Source organism: Clavelina lepadiformis, chromosome 6 (assembly GCF_947623445.1).
Source record: "Clavelina lepadiformis chromosome 6, kaClaLepa1.1, whole genome shotgun sequence".
Classification (NCBI taxonomy): Eukaryota; Metazoa; Chordata; class Ascidiacea; order Aplousobranchia; family Clavelinidae; genus Clavelina; species Clavelina lepadiformis.
In genome coordinates, this window is record NC_135245.1 from 1945406 (window position 1) to 1960612 (window position 15207).

The window sequence follows — 15207 nt, forward strand, 5'->3', positions numbered from 1 at the left end:
GAGGAATCTGGCAGTGTGGCGTATATTTGGCAATTTTCATCCTGTTTAAATCACCAAAAGTTACTTCGCAGCGGCCTTGCAGACATAAAAAAGCATTGGATTGACATATTAGGTTTTTAAGCTTTATAATTATTGATGGTGGATATTTATGTGATGGTGATTGAAAAGAAAAAGGGAAGAGTTCTTAAAGATCGTGGGAATGAAAACACGGCAGACCGCTGCCGCGTCAAAATGGAGTTGATTTTATTGTTATTCCAGCTGGCCTTTGCCTTTTCAAACAAAAACCACCGCTTTTCCAAATGGAATTGGCCTTTGCTTGATACGTTTGCTATTTGTTTAACATTAAGTTTACAGCTTCAAGCAATATTCGCACTTTGTGTCAAACTTGGCAAAACTTTTTAAAACCACCGAGACCCAATTTAATTGACCATTACATCGGGCTTATTCATATAAAACTCTAAATATTACATAGATCATTTCTTGGTCACGCTTCGTTTAATTTCATTCGCCTACTGTCGATAAACAACGTCATTGATGGAGCTGGTATATAATCTGCCCGCTCTGCTCAAACATCTGGCATGTTTTCAACCGATATACAGGGGTCGTTCGTTGCGACGTAATTTGCTCATACACCCTGACAGTTCGGGTGTAGGAAAAAAAGCAGGCGCTTTTAAATGCGCGTTTGTATGCCAGTCTCGCTTGCTTTCGCCGAGACTACAATAGGGGCAAAGTTAACGTAAATAAACGTGACTTGGACCCACTTATCGTAATGCTTTTCGGAAATGATAATTGCTGTTTACATGCTTTTAAAGTCTAGCGTTAAAAGTCAATGGAAGTTCAATTACATCTGGTGAAAGTTTTGCGTCTGTTTTTCAACGTTAAGATTGATCTGTTACAGCCAGGAAGAATAAATGCTTTTGTACGGTTCAGTCAAAACATTAATTACGGATAGCTTTTTGCTGAATATGCGCTTTACATGTTAAGAAGAATTTGCCGGATTACGCCGCCGTAAAAGACAAAAACAATCGATAGAAGAGATTGTTACGAAAAAGTTCAAGATTTTTATTCGTCGTTCGCGGTGTAAACTCTATTTTAGGTCGAAAAAGGTTACGCCACACATTACAGGCTTTGAAGCCCTTGGATTTATACTGGCTCATCAAAATCTGTTACATGTAACTACAGTTTACCGTGTTGTCGTATAGTGGCCTGACTGCCTAGTAGTTCTCCACTTGGTACAAGAATCAACGGAAATGCAGCACAGGATATTTTTTCTGCTTCTTGCTTTTATTTTGACTGCGCTTGCCTTGCGGTCATCTGCTGGTCCACCTCGAATTCACGCTAAAAAGCAGGTGAGACTTTGGCCAGCATTCAAGGTGTAGTTTGTCTATGTATCTACCTATGTCTATCTATGTATCTATATCAATGCGCTGCGTTATAATAGCTGTATAGAAGCAAAGAGTTTCGAACCTAAGCATAACAAGCACTAGTAATTAAGTCTTAACCAATTTCTGCTGATTGTAGCCTATTCACTTTCCGAACTCTCTCTCTGAATGTTATTATTCCAGGGAATGGAAGTGTGGTATAGAATGGAAGGGTGATATATGTTTAGTTCTGTGGCGGCTTGCCTGATTGAAATAGCCTAAACATTAACAAGCAATATGAATCAATCATAACTTTATGGGTTAAGTGCATCGTGGTTGGTTGATATTTTATCATTTGTTGTCTACAAAACTTGAAAAGGCAACGTGTTGATTATCTTGGAACTGGTTTAGCCAGATTCCATAAAAGGTTGCGTTGACAACTACCAGTAAAATAACATTGAACAAGATCTCAAAAATCTTAACAAAAACTTCCGGACAGCAACGAAAAAGCTTTTATTGGGATTCTCCGTCCTTCTTGAGGTTTTTCGCCCGAACGCCTTTTCAAACCCAAAGACAATTGGAAAATGCGATTCGTTTCGTTTACTTTGACTACTATTAATGCCACTCGTCTCACGACCAGTTTCATTAATTGTTTTCCAAGTGAGCTTAGACGGTCTAACCCTTGAAAGCACTTTGTCTTGCGGTTTGGCAAACGGCGTCAGGCATTGTGACGTCATTATAGTCGTCAGGTCTAGTCGCTTTGGATTGGCAGTTCCTGTGCGACTTATACAGGTGGCAAATCGCGGCTTTGCGGACTTTGTACTCCTCCCAAAGTTCCTTGAACTTTTATGAGATTTAAACATCCCGTTTGTCGAATGTATTTGTTCTATGCTATAGGCCAAGTAATAAATTAGGCTTACTACTCGTTGCTTTCGCCGTTTAAGCTTCTTTTGCCCGGTAAGTCTTCGTCAAAAGATACCCCTGGCATCTAGGGTTAGTCAAATGGTTGTCAGTGTCATCATGCTGTCATCGGTCGTTTTGCGCCGCCCAAGTTTGCTTTTAGGAGACAGACACTGGTCATCCATAGACATCCTAATCTGTTATCCGGGATCGATTGAGCACTTTCTATCAAAATGTAAGCATATTATAGAAGATAGCATTGATGTCTGGTACTTGTCGGTCGTCATACGTGAAGTGGTTATCGAGCTTGTTACATAAATCTTAAGATGTTGGCAAACAAAGTTTTGTTATATCATGTAAACTTCTGGACATGTTAGAAAATTAGCTCTTAAATACAAAATCGTATCTTACACAAATTTTACATGGATTTGGAGGTTTGAGAACCATCCGGCCATTTCATTGGTTAAAGTATTGGGATCAAAATTCATCACCGGAAAGTTCTTCAGGTTAAAATCCGTGTTAATTTGATATTCTGTTTATACAACTCCATGTTTTTCATACCACAAAACTATGTTGTAACAACCAACTCTAAGCTAAGTCTACGTTGGGTTTATGATCAAGAACACGGTTACATCGTCTGCTTCAAAAAGCAGTTTGTTTTGCCTACTCGCGGCTTAGACTTTTGTCTTGAAACGTGAAGGCTTGTCGGAATGAATAGGCAAACATGGTCCGCTATTTACACAGTATCTGACAGAATGTGTCTCGAGGCCTTGGCTTCTGCGGCAACCACGAAACAAATAAATTTAACGCCGTCACTAAATCACTAAGATAGAATACCATAATGAAAGAATGGCCCTTTCTGATGAACTAGCCACAGTTACGTATAGCTATGTAGCTGTGTGTTTATTTTTATATTGCCGTACATGACATTTACGTTATGGCCCATTTTTTAACTCTATCCCGGCAATATGCGACTCCTTTCGTACAAAACTCCCGATAAATGTGGAGCTTTGCTTGTAAAAGTTAACTTGAGATTGGGGAAACTTTAAAAGCAAACAAGACTATATTTGTGACATTCCTTGTGTACCTTTGATCTTAAGGTATCTTAATTCGAAAACGTTTGTACAGTGACTGTCGTAAATAGCTGTTTTGTCCTCACACGGCAAGCGTCGCAAATTTTACAGACTACATTCAACTTTTGTGGTTTGGCTGCCGTTCATGTTAAAGATTATTTGGCGAGGGGCCTAGATCAATTGCCTTCAACCAGCGACCCTTAATTAAACAAACCTTTATTTTGTTGTCCTTGTTTATACATTTCTATGGAAACTTGATCTTTTGGGCTAACGACTACGCTATGTTATGTATTAGTTGTTTTCATGTTATATTCTGTATTGATCACGAATACTTTATTATTGCGTGTAACAGATTAAATCAAACAATCTGTTTTAAATTTCAACCTTTCAGCCAATGCTGATTAGCGGAAATCCGGCGTGCAATCTCCGTTGCGAGGGAGCGAAGAGACGGAAGTATTGCGGAAATGACGGCAGGACATATGTTTCGAAATGCAAGGCAGAGGAGGCACAATGCGCAGACCCTTTACTTAAAGTCACGCGAGGCAAATGCAAGGGTACGAAAGTATTCTACATTCACATATGTTATTACTTGATTTGGTTATTTTTTGACGATCGTCAATAATGTGTGGCGTAGAGTTTTTTTTACGACACGTTAATTTCTGCGTATTTTAGAGCTTGTTTTCTGCCGATTTTTACAGAGGGCTCGTGTTTTCAGGCAAGCAACTACTCACTCTACAAGCAACGTGTGACTGGTATGGCGCCAATCTTCGTGCCGAGCTGCACAAGTGATGGCAGCTACGCAACGACCCAATGCCACGGAGAGTATTGCTGGTGCGCCAAGGCGGATGGAAAAATGGTGACCGGGTCCGTAGTGCTGCGGGAAAAACCCGACTGTCCGAAACGTGAAGCCAGCAGTAAGTATCAGCATCTTTTTAAATGCTCGGCCTTCTATGCACAAGCGATTTTAATGCAAAAAGGCAAAATCTTGTACCCACTGCTGACTAAATGTTTCAGCTCGATTACGTATGCTAACTGACCGCGTGCATTTTTGGCTAAATATTTAACAACCGCATATTTTGGCTGCTGCTCCACTTTCTTGAAGTCCATTTAGAAATGACGAGGATTTAACAATAATTTGTAAAATGTCAGACGCAGAGCAATTGAACAGTGAAGGGGGCGTCATACACGTGCGCACGATCAAAAAAAATTGTATGTTATTTCGATAAATGCTCGATGAATTCAACGCGTATAGCCTGGAAATACGGGGCCATTGTAATAGGAGTACATAATGCGACTGTAAGACTTGGCAAACAGTTCCCAAATACACACCCTAATGACGCTGTGATCGTTACGCCGCTCTCTCAGCGTTTAAATTAACGATAACGGTAAGAAAATAACGTCACTAGTGACACAGGTGCGTTGGCAGAATGTGTTTCTCTTAAAAACGCTCACGTGCCAAGCAACTGGACAAAACAATTGACATACAGACACGAATTTTTTTAGAGGTTCGTTTCCTTTGTATTGCTGGGGTTATTAATGGAACGAACAGGTGTCTCTTCTGACTTTATTAGATTTTGCTTTTCCATTGTCTACTACGCACCTGTAGTCCGTCGTATCAAATAGACTTTATTAAAACCAACTGGTATTCGTGTGGTTGAACCGGAAAATTCCTCTTGTCAACGACAAATACGATTACAAAAGATTCTCGATAAATTTGACTTTCATGTTCAAGGCTAAAGTGAAATTTTTCGATGCGTGATAAGGCTTTTTCGTCACCAAGTAACAAAGAAAGGATTATGAGGTCAAAATGTCAAACGTTGATGATAATTCGAGATAAAATATTAGTCTCATGTAAGGCGGGCCATTAAACAGATTTTCCTAGTTTTCTTATTGAGGTAATCTTCGCCATAACGGCGTCTACCCTCGCCCGATATGCGTCCAGCCAATTTGATTGACAGCTAGCTCGTTACAAAATTTGCTCCTGAAATCGTAAAAGAGGGGATGACGTTGTGAAATAACAGGGGAATTTGTCACGGAACTAGATGCTATGTTTGACTTATTGTACAGCGCGGTAAAGTTAGATGGTAAATTTCCGGTGCTTCAAGTATAAAGGACATTCCTGCTGCCGAAGCGGTTGTCCATTGCCAAGTTTCGAACCCGGCGTGAAACTGGTTACCGGTTCTCTGGTTACTTATTCAATGTCGGTAAATATCTTATTTTAAGAATGATTAGATTAATAAGACGCTATGGAGCATGTAGGCAACTTCATCTGCAAACCAGCATAATTGCACAAGAGACCATATATCAGATAATTACATTTATGTTTTGAATAACTTATAGGCAGAGAGCCGGCAACCAGCTTCACGCCGGTATCTTCGATTACTTTTACAATCCTATTTGTTTAATCATGACGTCAAAGTTTGAAACCCTTGGCGACACCGATATATCATGACGTCATCATTTAATACAGGGCTTCTCAAACTTTTTTGTTCTGCCACCCCATTTTAGAAAAGATATTCTATACGACCCCTTGCTGGGTGGCCCTAGCCTATACGCGTTATTGATGTTAAAACAATAAACCACCCATTACAAACCTCAAGTGGTATTTTTGTCTCTGGCGAAATCACACAAATGCACACAATCCACTAATGACGAAAGTAACTGAGCAGTAATAAAAGAACCGCGTAATGAAAACAGTAAAGCGAATCAAAAATTAACAAAAAAATCATTTGATAAGAGTTGAATTTTTTTTACAACTCCGTTTGGCGTCGCGACCCATAGTTTGAGAAACCTTGATTTAATATGCATATGTCAGTGGTATCAAAAATAGCTCTGTACTAGTGCGCCCTGAAAGAACTTTCGAAGCGTACAGGGAAAAGGCAAAAACAGCGTTATTAAATGCAAGAGTCTGACTATTGACTTTGACTGACTCTTACTTACTCTGACTCTTCAAATGCCGACAGTATTCGTTGAGATTCGCCGATCTTAGAAGCTAAATAACCTTGATGCTGAAGAAAAATTTGCACGATACCACGACCATAACTTTGTCTTCTTGTTTTCTCTTTTAGACACACGAAGATCCACAGGTGAGTCCGCACGTGCGGTCTGACTTTCTAGACTGCTGCTACCACCCTGGCGTTTAACTTTGCCAGTTGTAACATACAGTAGTAACTTCCGGTATTAACCGTAGTGATTTCGGTTAATTCCGGCTAGATGCGAGATTTTCCCTTTATATAGGACGCGGCAGGGGTTATCCCGTGTTCAAACCATGGGCTCGGTACCCCTCCATTATTTAGGCCGTTGAATGACGGACAAGGTATTAATGACAATCAACCCCGTGGCAGTAAATCTATAGCAAATATACCCGATTAAGTCAATATCAGACAAGCATAATAATCCGGCTCGAACGGCAAGTTTAAGATGTGAGCCGAGTGGAGTCTTTTCCCAGTTCGGGGATAAAGTTTCCGATTCCCGTAAGTCGGATTATTAGTTGTTTAGTATCAATTTGCATTTCTTAATTTTCCTGAGCAATGCGCGTATGTTATTAATTTACCATCGCCACATGATAGATTGAGTTGGAATTGCTCTATTATAACTATACGCGCCCGCCGCAAATCCCGGTGATATAATTTGACACATATAATTTTGCATGATGATGTCACCGCATGCACGCTTGTATTACCATCCGTCGTGCATGTAGAAAGCATTGATATGAAATATACCATAAACCTTCTAACTTAAAATATCAAATTGAATAGCAAACGAAGACCGTGCACTCGGAAACTGAAACCAACTTTTTTTAGAGAGCTGCTCGTCGAGCAGGAGATCGACTCTGGTTGAAACAATCCTCAATGAGAGCCTGAGAGATTTTCGGGAAACGTCCAGAGCTTCATCGGTCAGTCGTTCATTTTAAATCCTATTTCAACCATCACGCAACGAACGCTTTAAAGTAACTCGTAGTAACTCGAGTAACTAGTATCTCGGTTTACTTTCCATCAAAATTTTTTACACTTTTGCGGCTTTGTCAACATTCAAAGAGTGATTCTTTTGCTCGCGTAAACTAAGAGGTGTGAAAAAATATTTAGCCGACGAAATTCGATATCTTTCGAAAATAATTAAAGTCAATGCGACCGAGTTCTACAAACACTTTCGCCGCTTTAATGGCTGTGGCTGAAGATTTTTAAATTCCTTTCCGCCTCGTGTGTGTATTTCCAAATTAAAGTTAATTATTTGAGGTGTAATTATCTAAAGCATGCGTCGGCGAAACTTGGCAAAAATAAAAGTGGATCTTACAAAAATGCTGCATTTTGTCTCTAGTAAAGACCTCGTAAATATATTTTCTGCTTATTCCACAATCAACTACACCGTAATTTGAACACTTAAAAGGGATTTTGTTTCCTCGCGGATTTCTGAAATCTCTCGTCGTTTGAAAATGTTACAGTAAAAGCGCTAAAGTTTAAAACAAGTTTCAATTTTATTCAGCTTCATCATTCGCTTGCCACCGACGATACTTTGAGAGATGCTTTGGTCTGGAAGTTTTCGAGAGTTGACGGAAACTCCGTAAGTACAGTTACACAAAATAAAATTTTATTCGTTTTAATGTTCCTCACCATCGATGGCTATTTATGACGGCTGAAGGGTCGATGTTTTGGCATGGTTTAGGTTTTTTCGTAGTGGTAACAAAAAAAAAACAATTTATTTCGAAAATAACGAGATTTCGTTACCGACAAAGGGGTGATGATTTCCCTCATAGCGGTTATACCTATAAATATTCTGTATGTTCACCTAACATTTTGACAAAAGTTTTTAGGAGACCACGACACCTGACACTTGACAAATAAACCTCGCCGTTGTCGTACTCTTTCTTGTATAAACGGGAAGTGTTGAGTTTTTCTTGACAATTAGGTGCACTTAAAACGACAGAAAGCCTCTCTTGCGGCTATTTTTGTTTTCTTAGAAGGCGATTCGTCCTTTAACATTTTCAAAAGAGTGGTTTGCTTATACGTAGGTGGATTTTAATTCCTGTCGGACAAGTCCTACGAGGAAGTATACTCACGTCACCCCGGTGAAAACAATTTTGAACCGCCGACAATAATTGCTTTCGTTCCCGTAATCTGAAAGACAAACAAACCGATAAAGCCGCTTGTCTGTCTAGCAATCCCGACCGATTAAGTGAAGATTTCCTTTGTCACAGATTAGACGTCGTTTACAACGATGATAGGTTTCAGCATTGCCACAATCTCAACCCCAAACAGGACTCTTAAATTGGCGTTCCTTCGTTCCCTGACAATCGCCATATTTCACGTATGGTGGAAATAGCCGGGTTTAAAACGGATTTTTGGACAAGCGGTTATTTAAATTCCTGGTGTGTTTCTTGTCGCCTGTGACGTTAATAAAACCACTGACTGTGACCTTGATTGTTGCATCTTCACGCTGGAATGTGATAAAAGATGGTTTTAAGTTGCAATAAACTTGCTGCCTGTCAACTCGGCCGTCATTCGTGACAGACCAGAGAAAATGAACGAGTTAAAAATAACCACACTGGGTTAAGACGCTCACCCAGCATCAAAAAAGAACACAAAGCCCAAGTAAAAATCGTATACTACATGTTTAGATTTATAGGCGTTCTCGAAGTGCTGGCGTTAGTTTTGCAAATCAGAATAATTACCCCTTAATTAGCTATTTATGTATCGACTTACGCATGGGCGCTATCTGGTTTTGTCAGGTCATGAGGCGTCGGGTTCACAAACTGGGTACAGTGATGGATGGGTCGGGGGCAAAAATACCCAGACAGGCTATTTTTCCTTTCAATCATCGTCGCGTTGAGAACCCTGTCACTTGAACCCGAAATCAAAACTGATAGCACTTGCGGGTTTTTCACTTTTACATGATGACAGCGTCAGATGGAACCACGAGGCGTTAAAAGACGCGTAACACCATCTTTGTTAAGACAGCTTACCTCAACGTTACAAGTACAATAACGGGTTTAGTAACGATGCTAAAACATTCAAAATCTGTTTAGGCAGCAACCTATTTACAGTCTAAACGGCTCCTCTACTTGTGCAGCTAATTTCCTTAACACAACTAATTAGCTCATTTAGAGGCTAAGTGGTCTTTGAAACTTGTTAGCAAAGGTCAATGATAACATATAGGTTAAAAACTGGTTGCCGCTGGGTCTACACTGAAAATATTGTCGGAATTGTTTTAAGCTAGAGAAAAATGCCTTTGAATTTCAACTCTTGGCTGTGCGGAAATTTCAAAGTCTTAGAGAAACAGAGACAGAGTTGTTTTTTGTTTTGGTCTGTACCGAAATCATGATTTTAGTCAAAGTTTTTGGTACACTACGTCTCTTTTTTGTAGGCAGAACCAGTGAAAATGGAAATAAATAAAACAAACCAAAAATAACATAAATATCATAATTCAAGACTACTACAGTTAAATGACATTTGTTTGCAAAGATTGTTGTTTTCGCTAGAACGGAAACATTAATTCTAGAGAATTGCGAACTTTCCTCAACAAAGCTCGAAGTTGCGTCGAATCCTTCCTGCAACTTTGCGATACCGATAACGACCAACAGATCTCAAACGGCGAATGGATTGTTTGTTTGTTCACACGTAAGTGGATTTCAATCTTATTTCACGTCCTAATTTAGGGGTTACCTCGTTACAAAGCAAAGAGGAATCCGATAAGAAATATCAGTCAGTCGGTAATCCCACGTCTTCTTAGAGAAAATTGTGATTTATAAATGCGCTGTTGTATTTCGACAGCATCCATGCTCCCGGGGGCCGGGAATCGACCGGACACGACAACCGCCAGAACTACCACAGCTGGTAAGTGGCTGTTAACCTGTCTTGTTCTCACACTTAAAAAAGATCTAGATTTGATGTAATAATAAGGAAAAATTATGACATTTTTTATAACCGAGTAATATCAGATTTTCTGCGTTTTAGATGGATTCCCCTTCCCGCTACCAAGTAAGTTTGCTACGTCATTTTAAGTAATAAAACACGCGAAATGTTATTATGTTCTAATATAAACCAAAGCGCAAAGTTGTTTTGGTGGTGACTGGTCAAATCCAGTTGAAACATGTTGGCAGCTAGAACCAATGAAAATACGAAATGATTCAGACAAGCAGCAACATCGACTTGTGCTTTGCTGCCTCGGATTGCTTTTTATAGCGCGGTTGCGTACTTCAGTTGAAATCGTGCGTTTCTATCTACACATGAGTCGGACTCGTTGGTGCCGGCTCGACACTGTACAAGCTTAAAAAATTCAAGGCATTGTCGTTTTTCGCAGGAAACTGCCCGAGCGAAGATCAGATCGCTATTTTTGACATAATTAGAAACGATGCCATTGACGTCTACTCTCGAACGCCAAGTGTAAGTGGCACGCTTGTTTATAGGATGTTTATGTTGATATTTTTTGCAGCAATTATATCAAACCAGTATATAAGCAATGTGAAAAAAAGACGAGTTTTCGTTTCTCTTATTACGGTGACCTTTGACCTGTGATCGAATTTTAAATTCTTTTCGTCTCTTCTACGCTCACAGACGACGATTTCTGACCTGGAAAGAGAGAGTAGCGCCATCACGTGGAAATTCAATCAGCTCGACACGAATCACGTAGGTGTGACGTCATCGTGACGTATTTTCAACGAATGTTACTTCACTGTCGTATGTTCAAACGTATAATTCCTTGTAAAGCGGAACCGAACCCGAGCTTTGTGCTTGTTTACAGAACGGCCGAATAAATTACAAAGAAGTTCGCAAGCTTCGGCGAGCAAGGGAGCTGAGACGGTTTAAGCTGAGGGCTTGCTTCTTCGAAATTTGCGATTCCGACGAAAGCAACGACCTGACGCAGAGGGAATGGGGATCGTGCTTTGCATCGAGTGACTTTTTTGTTTTTTGTTTTTATTTTTTTATATATATAAAATGGGCAGGAAATTCTAAGACCGACCGGGATCGTGATAAATTCTATACCCTCGTCCAATAACACTTAAACCAAGCCAACACATCCCCGCTATAGCTACCCGGTATCCAAATCCCGCATATCCCCGCGAATTACCAGGAAAATTTAAGCAGTTAACGCTGTATCAGAAAGAAATGAGAAAATCGCTGAACATCGCGTGGGTTTCATGCTCCGAGTAATCCCCAGAATAATCGGTGTGATCCCGGCCATTGTGACACAACAAACACGTATTAGTCACCTGTTTTAAACGCTTAATCCAGGATATTGGAATTACACATCGGAGGGGAAATTCACGCTTGGACCGTTTAAAGCTCTTCTTGTGACTTGTCTTAACCCTCCTATGCGTTTCCGTTTTGGATCCCTTTTTGGACAATTCTCAATTTCTTCGTTGATAACATTTACTGCGTAAGCTAGGTTAAAGCTTCAGTTACGCCTTTTTGTAATTGGACGATAAAGTTAGCACCGCTGTTATGTATTGCGAACACAGTACGATCTTACTATTATCATCATGTTTTGGACGACTTTATTTACTTTTTTTTGTTTAATTTGCGAAAGAAAAACCGATAAAAACAGCTTAACAGTATAACAACAACAACAACAACGACTATAAATAAGCCAGCAGTGAACAAAGAGATAGAAAAAATGGCGTGTTGTAAAATGACGACACCGAGCTAAAAATGTCGAGTTGATGTAAACCCTTCGTATTCTGTCGCGATTCCTGAGCGTTGCTTTTTTGATGATCGGCTCTAGAATTTTAAACGTGGCTAACCATATACTCAAATAGTTCTACGTATATTTTACACCTATCGCGTCTGTAATGCTGCGAGACCCAAGACCACTACAGTTGAGCACGACATAATTCCCCAAAGCGACACAGAATATGCACTTAGAAAAGGCCGATATGTCATAGTCTCGGTCACAGTCTCGACATTATTTTCATAAAAACGCGTTGTTTGAACTCGGTTACTCCAGGCGCAAATAGCGCTCGGTTCTATAATATAGCTTTCGGGATGAGCTCAGCTTGAGATGAGCGCAACTTCGTTTCGATCGTTTCGCGGTACTACGCGTGTTATCTTTCTCGGCATCATTTAAATTTAAATCGCTGTCTTTCACTTTAATCCTTTTTTATACATTTGCATCAAATTGTTTAATCTTTATCACCCTTGACATGGTGACAGGTATTCATTGACTTGCTGCCATCTGGTGGCTTTGTTCTTATTGTGTTTATTTTTTATAATTTAAACTTACTCCATGAGATGTTCGTTTTTAACGCTTTCCGACGATAAATTTCGAAATTTTCGCAATAACCAAAGCCCCGGTTTTGACAACACTACTGCAGCTCTTATGTTAGACTTTACGGAAAAAGAAATAGCCTCAAAGTTCTAACATACATCCCTTAATTCACAGACCGAAGACGAACTTGCAAAGACGAGAGGAAAAAGGCGATGCAGTTACAACAAGCTCAGAGCGGGGTTTACATTCCCGTTTGCGAAGGTGATTGTTGACTGTAACTTACACGTTTGACCAGGTCATGGAGAGTTTTTCTTAAAAACTAAACTGTGGACTTAAACACAAAATTATATTACAAAGGTGACGAAATGCGATACTTCAGCCAAGTTCAATGCCATTCCAGCACCGGGTACTGTTGGTGCGCGACTCGTGACACGGGTCGTCCAATTCCAAGAACGACTGTTCAGTAAGTGCATTAACATAAGGTTAATTAAAGGTTATTCGTGATACCGTATCTTGTATCTTGTTCTTTTTCGGTCGCTGTTTATTTAGCTTTTTGCGCCGATTTAAATATTCATTTGTATCTTTCTAGAAACAGGCGCCCGAATTGCCCGATCGCTGCTTCCGAATCAGCAAGGGTTGTGATTCCCGGTTGGTATTTTATTTCTATTAACCTGACCTGTGTAGTCAGCATTAACTTACAGGCTTGTAAAAGGTTTTCGGCCAAAGTCGTCTTCTGACTTTTAGTAACCTTCGAACTTGTGTTGACCTGTAGTAACCCGAGGTGTTAACTCAATAATGAATTTTCATCGCTTTGTTAACGTTCAGGTTGCCCTAAACCACAAGTTTTCCTCAAATCTCTTCATAGCGCGATTCGACGCGAAGTGGATCACGAAGACGCTGGCGAGACACGAAGGTATGAGGCTGTTGTTATGTTTGTTGTATTTGTTTGTTGCCTTGTCTTGTTGTGCCTTGCTGTGTCGTCTTCTTGTCTGCGGCTATGAATCATTTTAAACACGTTTCCGCAACATTTTCGTTGACACGAGTTTACCTCGCGGTTTTTGCTTGTTATTAAATCGAGTTTAATGGTGACTTTAACACGTTTCCCAATTACTCAGCCTATTGAAGCCCGTCGAATGATAGGCAGCGGTAATGGAACTCCTATCTTTCAATGGAGAAAAATTAGTTTGGTCGATGACAGCTGTTAACGCTAGCTATCACTGCTATAGAGGATTCTTACTCAACGTTGTTAATTAAAATTAATAACTCTTCAGCACTGACGCAAGTCGAACGCTCACGGAGGGCGAAGTATTGGCACTATTCCGAAGGTTGGATCGGAACCGCGATCATCTAATGAACAAAAAAGAAGCTAAAGCAATTAGGAAGATTTTTAAGACGCAAGTTTCGCCTAAACGATGTTTGCGGAAGTACGCTCGATATTGCGACAGTGATCGAAACAAGAAAATCTCACCGACCGAGTTCATACGCTGCCTACACGTACCAGTCGGTAAGCCCAATATATCAAGCTTGTTGCGGATCTTTGATTTTCCCGTCTTTAAAGCATTCACCGGACAACACCCGCTTTACTTATTTGATGGGTCGTTAAAGCTTTTCATAAGCTAACGATGAACAGTCTAAGATTGAAGTTTTGGTGTTGATTTTTCTTGTTTGTTTTCAATGATTCAGAAACCTCGGAACCGACAGTGCCGTCAATCAACACAACTTCGGGTCTTTCGTAACAGTAAGTTGCAAAACAAATTTTTATTACAAGGTGCCGGATTCAGATTCAATGAGATCATAATCTACTGGATAGATAGTAAAGTTTTTACTTTGCAGTATAAAAAGTGCGGTCTTTAAGTCCTGTGGAAACGAATTTTATTTAACTTGTACTCTAATACGGCACTGCTTTCGTTGCAAAGTAAAATGTGGTATGTGTCAGTTAGCGGCGTACAATGCAATTGTGCTAGTTAGCTATCCATACAAAACCTTACGGTAAGATATAAGATTTCTATATTTTACGTGTCTCGTATACCATTTGTGGTTTGCATTTAGCAACTCTGAATACCAGAATCTTTCACCAAAAAGTTCCTCTCCTGTTTGTCTTCCCTTCAAAAACGAAAACGCTTCCTACCTCAGAGGATTTGAATGCGAACCTGCCGAAATGTGGCCTCGCATATTGACGAAGACAGACTTGTGACCTGGCATCTCGAGCTACACTTGGACTGGCGTCGGCCACAGACCTGTAAAATGACTAAGAATGTAAATGAAGAGTTGAAGTTTTGTGCGTTATAACCATGTTTGACAGTGTCACTGGGAAAAGCCTCTGCTTGTGAAATGTATATTAAGCGGTGTGGCACTCCGCCTTAATCTTGTTACCGCATTCTTTCCATGGGCCTCGTGTTTTAATGTTTGCGTCGCAACTTAATAGCGAAGTTGCTTAAAAAGTGATCGGTCAATTTAGAAATAATAGTTTGTGTTTCTTTGTTCACGGACAGCTGATGGAAACATTAGTTGGTATCTTTTAGAAATAGTTTAGTTTAGTTTCGCAAAAAACGCCTAAGTGTGTGATAGAATCCTCGCATAGCCTACCTGGTTGAGTGGTTATGGAGAAGATAACGTTTTTGTCAAATTTATTGCAAAGATATTGTGTAAACTACTGTAATGTTGAGAGGGGT

General features: G+C 40.0%; 1 protein-coding gene across 4 annotated transcripts; it reads left to right on the forward strand.

Moving 5' to 3' along the window:
- The first annotated feature begins 810 nt into the window (after positions 1 to 810).
- Positions 811 to 14999, forward strand: LOC143462552 (SPARC-related modular calcium-binding protein 2-like). 4 transcript variants are annotated; one of them, XM_076960768.1, is made up of 19 exons: positions 811 to 1349; positions 3726 to 3888; positions 4050 to 4248; positions 6403 to 6420; positions 7138 to 7229; positions 7817 to 7894; positions 9810 to 9948; positions 10102 to 10164; positions 10285 to 10308; positions 10631 to 10713; positions 10885 to 10956; positions 11072 to 11222; positions 12710 to 12796; positions 12893 to 12998; positions 13125 to 13183; positions 13361 to 13448; positions 13807 to 14039; positions 14219 to 14273; positions 14585 to 14999. In XM_076960768.1, the coding sequence occupies exons 2-18, from the start codon at positions 3799 to 3801 to the stop codon at positions 14269 to 14271; spliced, it is 1635 nt and encodes a 544-aa protein (XP_076816883.1). In that variant the 5' UTR covers positions 811 to 1349; positions 3726 to 3798; the 3' UTR covers positions 14272 to 14273; positions 14585 to 14999. The 4 variants fall into 4 exon arrangements, with proteins under 4 accessions (XP_076816883.1, XP_076816885.1, XP_076816882.1 ...); XM_076960766.1 differs by having other exon boundaries at positions 815 to 1349; positions 4033 to 4248; XM_076960767.1 differs by lacking the exon at positions 6403 to 6420 and having other exon boundaries at positions 814 to 1349; positions 4033 to 4248.
- The last annotated feature ends 208 nt before the right edge of the window (positions 15000 to 15207 follow it).